Source organism: Epinephelus fuscoguttatus, linkage group LG6, assembly GCF_011397635.1.
Source record: "Epinephelus fuscoguttatus linkage group LG6, E.fuscoguttatus.final_Chr_v1".
Classification (NCBI taxonomy): Eukaryota; Metazoa; Chordata; class Actinopteri; order Perciformes; family Serranidae; genus Epinephelus; species Epinephelus fuscoguttatus.
In genome coordinates, this window is record NC_064757.1 from 42181774 (window position 1) to 42190002 (window position 8229).

General features: G+C 40.6%; 1 protein-coding gene across 2 annotated transcripts in view; it reads right to left on the reverse strand.

Annotated features, from left to right (window-relative positions):
- The window catches only part of bmp2k (BMP2 inducible kinase), a 67376-nt gene extending 63056 nt beyond the window's left edge, over window positions 1–4320 (reverse strand). For both annotated transcript variants that reach the window (XM_049579975.1, XM_049579976.1), the window contains exon 1: window positions 3346–4320. In XM_049579975.1, the coding sequence (XP_049435932.1) occupies window positions 3346–3496 (151 nt within the window). In that variant the 5' untranslated portion in view covers window positions 3497–4320. The remainder of the gene's footprint in view (window positions 1–3345) is intronic.
- Between the last annotated feature and the right edge of the window lie 3909 nt (window positions 4321–8229).

The following is an 8229-nucleotide window of genomic DNA, read 5'->3' on the forward strand; positions in this document are numbered from 1 at the left end:
GTAACAGTACAACTTTGAATTTCTTGGCTCACATGAAAAATTAAACTTTTATCATTAGTAAAAGTCAGATTTTTTTTTAAAGAGAAAAACACTAAAACTGCGTTGTGTTTATCAGTGTCTTTCATATGATTTTTTAACACGGCACATGTGTGCATATCTTTGATATTCAACTTGTTTTAAGTTCACAAATACTTGACTGTGCTTCTTGTGGTCTCTGAAATACAGCCATCTTCTTATCAACCTATATTTAGACTTTAGGCACATGGGACTACTGTTGTAGTGCAGTCTAAATGTATAGAAAAAGCATGTGCCCAAAGAGTAAATAAAGTATGATGAGAAAAAGTCACTTTTCAGTCAAATGGACACAATATGTTGAGAAAAACAAAACAGATCAACAGGAGGATCAGTTTATTCTGTGGTTTTGCCTCAGTCATGAAAACTTTTTTACAAGGAGGAACTGCTGCTATGATAACAGCCCTGGTTTTCCTTTACACCAAAAAACCTCACATTATGGCAGACTGCTACAGTCAATTAAGACTGTTTTCACTTCTGACAAACTACAAATGGTTCAAGACAACTGCAATGTGCATCCTCAGGTCTGATGAAGTTACCAGCTGTTCATCTGACTTCAAATGTCATTATTCTCATCTGGCCAAGAAAAAGGAAACCTTCAAAGTTTGAATACACTTTTCTAAACATGCCTGATGCAGTTACTTGGTGGTCTCTGGGCCACGATGGCAGGTAAATCCTAAAATTAACCTTGACACGTTTACCACGTTCCCAGCATAGAAAGTTTTTAAATAGATCAGGACATCAAAATGATGGCTGGTTACCTGCCAAGTGGTTCAAGCCACAAACCCCAAACCTGTGTAAAGAATCTGCAACAGTAGATTGGTAGGTAGAGGTCCTGTGTTGCTGAATGGGCAGCACATGGGACCACCACTAACAGAAAAAGTACAGTACTCAGCTGCCTAAGCAGTCATGACACCGTACAGTGCTATATTTATATAAAAGCCTACATCATGAGTGCATGTGAAGTGGTGGAGGCGATTAATTGATTTGCTACGGTTGTTGTAAAAGAGTATTTTTTTACTGACAGTCATTTTATTTCTACTGAAGCAAGTTTTTCTTCAAGTGTGGTACTGTGCACTATTTCTAGTATAACAGAGTACAAATGGTTTCAACCATTAAAACAGGCAACTTTGAATCCTTGAAGAAAGTACTGATCTTGATTTAATGCACTTTATTGTGAAATTTCTCTTTTTAACACTTTAAAAATATCGTCTGAATTCTACCCTTTCTGCTTTTGATGCTGTAAATATCACATGACATATTTTGTTTCTGATAAGCATTAAGTTTCACTCTAAACAAGTCTCCCAACAGCTACTTCCTTAAGCAGATTTTACACCTAGCACTTAAACTCCACGTTAATGACTGTGGAGCAATACTCTCCTCTTTGTATCTGGCTTTTACACTCTGTCCCCGTCCAAATGCAGCAGACACTGTAAGTGAAATCAAATAGACAATTGCGTGATTAACGTGCAGCCCTGACAGACGCAGACACCCAGCTCTTACCCCTGGAACAGAAATGATGAGCAAAGGTTACAATGTAACCTTGTGCTCCTGGTAGCAAAACCAGCCACAGCCACTTCACATGATTATATGATGACACAGACTCATGACTGCTTGCAGGAAGGGTTGTGTGTGTGTGCGCGTGTGTGCGTGCGTGGTTGTTTTTTCTTTTTGGGCAAGTGAGATCAGGTTTACAGTTTGACTCAACGGCATGTTTACAGTGTTGCGTTACTTGAGGAGACAATGCTCACTAAACATCTGGAACATTTAGTTAGCGTTCTTTACTCCTAGTGATTTAAAGATGGATTATGGCTTCAGTGACACTAATAGCACACAAACAAAATCTTTTTAATAACGCCTCTTAACTTTGTTTCACTTATCTTTGCAGTTAAAGTCAGGTGGGAGTTGCTCTGCACTGTGTTGTCTGTGAGAACAGTTTCCCTTTCACCCACCTGCACTGCTCCAAGTTTATATCACGTGGGCTGACCTTGACTTAATGAATCCTCAAACAGTCGACAGAATTTGAGTAATTAATTTGTTGATTTATGCAGAAGAAAAACCTGTTGAAGTGTTCGGCACTATCACCCCTCCACAGTCAAACCCAATACTGCAGAGGGACCTTTTAAACACTAAAGACTAAAGCATATTTGTGAAAATAATTCTGATGGGTGGAATTTGCCAGCACTTTTCCAGTAATGTCTAATTAGTATCACCTTATGCTGGAATAAACACCATAAAAATATGACGACTTCCTGGTAAAGAAAAGACCCTAATGACCAATTAGCTCACTAACTGGCAAAGCTGGGTTGGTCGGGGCGGCTCTATAAATCAAAGAATGTTTCTAATTAACACACCGTGATAAGCACTAAACCATTTGCGAAAGAACAGCTGCTTTGTGAAACATGTCTGTTTCCACACTTCCCCATTCTGCGCCTGTGTGAGTGTATATGGAGGAGATTCTCGTTTCAACATATCTGGACGCGGGGTTTGGTTAAGCCATGAAGGAAATGTCTTACGTTTCCAGAAAGCCTGTCGACATCCTCAAGAGCTGTACTGGGTACACACAGCCATTGCATAAGGCATCCTTAATGTGTTTATCTAGCAAGCACTGTTACTTGTTTTAATGGTATGCAATCTGATCAAGTTAGACATGCCAATAAAAAGCTGTGGTGTCTCTCTCTGCCAGCCTAAAAAGAAACTAGTCTTTGTACATTTTAACAGCTGCAGAGAGAGGAAAACTTTTCATAGTAACTAAAAAATCCTCATGGGACAAAAGAGGAGTGCAGAAGAACTTTTTTGGTGGACAGAGTGATCTTTTTAATGGCTGGATCTTTACATGCTGTATGTTGACACAGGGGACTTGGACCGTTGTTACCCTGGGGGCAAACCCCCTCAGTGGAGCAGCTGAAGCAGGATGTAAGCTACAGCTGTATGGGGAGAAGTTACACGTTTCAAGTCGAGCTATGTACCAAATCCCTGGTGCCCCAGTTTAGGCACCAAAGCGTTCACAGCCTGGAAGAGAAGCGCGACCTATTTCAATCACTCTGCGTGTATTTTCTTGGGAAATAAGCAGATGTTTAAGGGGGAAAACTGAGCTTTTATAGTGGAGTGCAAACCAATTACCAACCCATAAAAGGAACAAAGCTGGAGGAGTTGCCTCACTGCTGGGTTTGCGAAAGTTGCTCCCTCCAAACAGAGGGTGACGGGTGTGTCCCAGAGTGTCATGGTGCTTTATGTGAGAACACTGTCAACAGGCTGTATTAATGCACATACCTTCTGCAATGAGCTCTTCCACGGTGACTTGGAACCGCCCGATTGCAAACACTTTCCCGAAGTAGCTGCTGACTCCGGAGCTGGAGCCGGACCCGGACGCCCCTCCGAGCCCTCCGCTCTCGGACTTTGGCATTCTAGAAAACTTCTTCATCCTCGTACTTTCTGTCAGTCCGGCCACCAAATGCGATCCCAGTTGTTGGTGGTAGATTAACCACACAGTCCAATTTAACTCGGTTGTGTCCGACGTCCCCTATCTACTTATCTGTGGTCTTTTCTTCTCCTGCATGCTCCGCGTCTGGTTCTTCTGGAGGGACAACTAGCTGTCGGGTGATACGACATGAAAGTACAGTTAATACACGGGCGTCACGGTGGGATGATACAACCCCGTCTGTCTCCAAAAAGCTCGTACCAGTGACAGCATCCACTCACAAATGGTCAAAAAAAAAGATTCGTTAGCTAATGTGACACATCACTGTAGCTGGCGGTTGCAGCCGTTGCTAGCATGCATGGAGACAGCGGTGTGCAGTCAGGACGCTCCGCCAACAATGAAAAAAGGGTAAGAGGAGAGGCGCAAAAATACACCTGGCAAAGAGTTGGCAGCACGAATCCCTCCAAGGAATATATCCGACTCGGTATCCCCCCAAAAGTAGCCTCGGCGCGGTTAGCTTCACACGCCGCGACTTGCTCACTTCACTCGGGCGACGCGGCTAGTTAGCTCGCTATTAGCTGCGGTAGTTAGCGGCTAACGAGCTTAGCTAGCACCACAGCGGTTCCTCTACAGCACCCCGAGTGCAGGTGGGCTAACAGAGTGGGAGCCCGCGTCTCACCAGAAACCCTCCCAGTGAAGTCGTTCTCATCGGGTTCACCTGTGTCATCCCCGCTCACCTCTGGGTCATTAAACAGTGGAGCTTCGCTAACGTTAAACTTCTCGTGACTCCCCAGCGGTAGCCTACAAAATAAGTGGGTGGTTTGTTATTTACCCTATGAGAGTGACAACCTAACCTGGAGTGGCCCCGCCCCCTCCTATTGTTATGATTGGTGTAAGTGGAGAGAGTATGGAAGCCGATTAGTGCCGAAACAAAAACCCAACCGAATGAATGAAGTTATGTAGGATATAAAAAACATACATTTAATTTTTATTTATTGAGTCAATCTTATGAGATACTCAGTGGAGAATATGATACTTTCAGATAAAATTAAATTGAATTAACTTGAATTAAATTAAATTAAATCAAATTCATTCATTAAAAAATAAGCAAGACTTTATTAATCCCACACTAGGGAAATCCACATTACAGCATCTTAAGAGTCATAAGCAAGATTTTTTTTTTTAAAGGAAAAAGTTATTTAGTGTTAAATAGGATTTTTTAAAAAATTACAAAAATACAAATTAGTTAACATAAAAATAATATAAAATCTAGAATACCCCAGGAATGAGTCCTAAAACCCAGAAATTATTTAGCATTTTTGCACTCCTGGTTCCCTTATCTTGAAGTCAATGGTTGTTTTTTCATGGGTTTTTGTTTACTACATAATACACATAAGTATACATCACACTCATAACTTTTAAAGCTTTTATGTGTCTTAAAAAGGCAGCTGCCAACAAGCGGCTAAATGAGATTACAGAACATCATCACACCGAAGACGCTTTACAGCCTTGATGTTGTGATAACGTTAGATTATGCGACCATGGTGTGATTTGTTTATAGCCTAACATTAGCTTTTTACTTCTGGTGACTGCATATAGGTTTCAAAAATCATATGGAGCGTTTATTTGTTAAGATTATCTTGCTGAACAAAACATGTAGGTATCATAAAATTTTGTTTGCCACAGAGCTTCCTTGTCAGCCTACCAAAAAAATGTCCATCTGGAGCACTCTATTATAAAAACACAAATGAGATCAAATAAGAATAAAAATAATCAAAAATCTATATACACTGTATACAGCTTTCTCTGACACATATACTGTTCACCCCTGGTTGACTGCACAAGATAATTGTAAAACACACACAGTGTGTAGTATTTTCACTGTAAAAACCTAGGAGTATATAAATATCATTGCACAGTAAATATGAGATATGTCAGAATAATATGAGATAGTAATACACCAACCTCCTACTCTTTTCCTTGGGATTTCACATTCAAGTTTCAAGGTTTTTATTTGTCGCATACGTTTCTCGACTTAGTCCACTGAAATGCCTGTATGCCGCCTCCAGTGCTGTGCTTAAAATATAAATATAAAAATGTAATTTATAACCTACAACAATACAACATATGCAGCACAGAAAATATATACAACAAAGATAAGATGATAAGATATGCACAAAATTAAATATTGAGTATACAGTAGTGTGAAAAGAAATATGGTATCAGTATCAATATTAGAGGTGTAGAGTGTCAGGAGCCTTGGAAACATCCTCATTTAGGATTTAGATGTTCTCGAGGAGAGGTAACATCTCTTGAACCTCTCTGTGGTGGCCCTAAAGTTGGGGGTCTAAAGTCACTTAAAAAAATTGGGGGAACTCATTTACACTAAATTTGCAATTAAGGAGGGCAGTGATGTTCCTCTTTACATCACCATCTCATCCATGTTGTGGTAATTACACTTCAAAACACTTGTAAACCTGTTGTGTGACTTAAACACTTAAATACGACAAACTCTTTGCTTTTTTTTTTTTACTGAAGTCTGGTGACACCTGAGCAAATATAAACCCAGAGGCAGTGCTGTTGTACAATGTTATCTGTCCAGTAAAAACATAAGCCTTAACTTTATCCTGAGACAAACCAATTTAGCAGCAACAAACTTATCATAATTTCTTCAGCAAGGAATCATGTAAAGTCACACAGCTTGCAAAGATAACACTGTTGTCCCCAAGGTGACAATAGATGGTGATTAGCCAATCATGTTAGGAACTGGGCTGCTACCAGCTGAGATGACTGACAAGACTTACTGAATTAGCAAGGTTGTTATTTATTTATTTATTTATTTATTTGTAAATTTAAGTTTATTTTATAAAATAAATATATTTATAAAATTATATTTTTCATATATCTTATAGATTAACCAAATATTTAAAATTTTAATTGTTAATTAATTTTTTCACCTGAAAATATTTTTTCTTTTATTTATTTGGTGAGGGTTTTTATTGTCCACCATCACCTCTGATTTTGACTCACTTAGTCAACATCATGAGGTAGTATGACTCACCGTAAGTTTTTTCCCTGCATACTTTCATTTATTTTTTCCTTGTCTTGGTGTCAATGGGCCTCCATAAAAGCACCCAGACAATGTTCATCTCTGCTGGGGCGGAGTGAGTGACAGACAGACTGAGCAGTCTGGTTGAGGAGGGAGATCACAAAACAGGCTGGAAAGAATGCAGTGCGTGGAGAAATAAACAAACCTCAGGCTACACTAAAGTAACCTGTTTACCTCACCTTGCTCATTATTAAAAACCCTGATCAATATTCCTTTGTGTCTTTGTTCTTCCTGTTACACAATGCTGGTCTTTTCTGAAGGCATGCAAAGGCTGTTAGTTCCTCAGTGTGTGTAAATTGATCTCATGACACTCCATTCGATTTTAATGATCATCCACAGTGGAAAAAAACAATGTAATTTTTCACCAGACACTGGCAATGAGGAAGTGGTGTGACAGCTGCCTCTGTGAACTACAAGCGTATGAACAAAGGCATGTGTGTAGGCTGGAGAATCCACCTCATAATGCTGCACACTCTCATTCCTTCATGGTCTCAGCCATGTGCAACATCACCCAAAGTCACCTCTGTCATGTGTGCGTCAATTACTAGAAGTGAAAAATGTGTATTTGTGCGGGTAACTGGTGACAATTACCACATTTAGGTCAGTGGTTATAGGGGGAGCACATGGCTGAGATGGGGATTACATAAGAGATGAGGAGGAGCAGAGCAGGATCACATGACTTTACAAACCCCCATGTCTGGACACATCCTGTTTCTGCAGGGGGGAATCTTTCCTCTCTGACACACTTATTGTTGTCTGGTTGTGTGTGAGGTGTATGCTGCCACCTGTTGGTCTTTGAGTTATGCACACAGAATCATCATTCAGCAAGTACATGACATTGGAGTGTCTTTGGGTCACAAAAGTGAACCAGGTCTACGGCTGACCTCCGACCTTCTCGAAGTTTAGGGCACAGCCAGTCTCCCCGTGGGTGTTTAAAATACAAAACAGGTTCATACCAACAAATCTGAACAAACACAAAACTTTCAAAGCAGAAATATAAATAACATTCTACGTTATTTTAATGGCCCTGATTATGTTTCATCTCAATCAGCTTCTCGGTGATTAACTGAAGTGAACTGACAGGAAACAGCAGATGAAATTCAATGAGGACAAGTTAAGTAGTAAGATCTGGAGAGAAAGTTTGTTTCCAACAAATCATTGTACAATGTCTTGAACCAGTGGTTCCCAACCTGGAGGTTCAGACCGAAGTAGTCTGAGTGGGCGGAAATTCGCTTCATAGATCAGCCTCTCATTGGGCGGAACGAGCCACCCGCTGAAGTCCCGCGCTACCACCTCTGGTAGCAGTTTTCAACAAGTCCTTTACTAACTTTGATCTTGTGGGGATGTAGCCATTTTTCTGCCATGGTTTGCGTACTGTAGGTGATATTTTTGTGGGTGTGTTACACCAAAACCTGTTTCCCCCTGGCAATATTTCTGCAAGCGCGCCGTTGCTGCGGCACCGCCCAGAACGAATGTGATTGGTTGAAAGAAATACAAGCAGCCGGGGCGTTTTTTTTCCCCAATCTCAAAGTGAGAGTCGGCCCAGCCAGACCTTTCTTTTCTTGAGAAAGGTCTGGTGAGCGAGACTAAGACCGAAGAGGTGTCAGTCACTCACTCTACAGGAGGG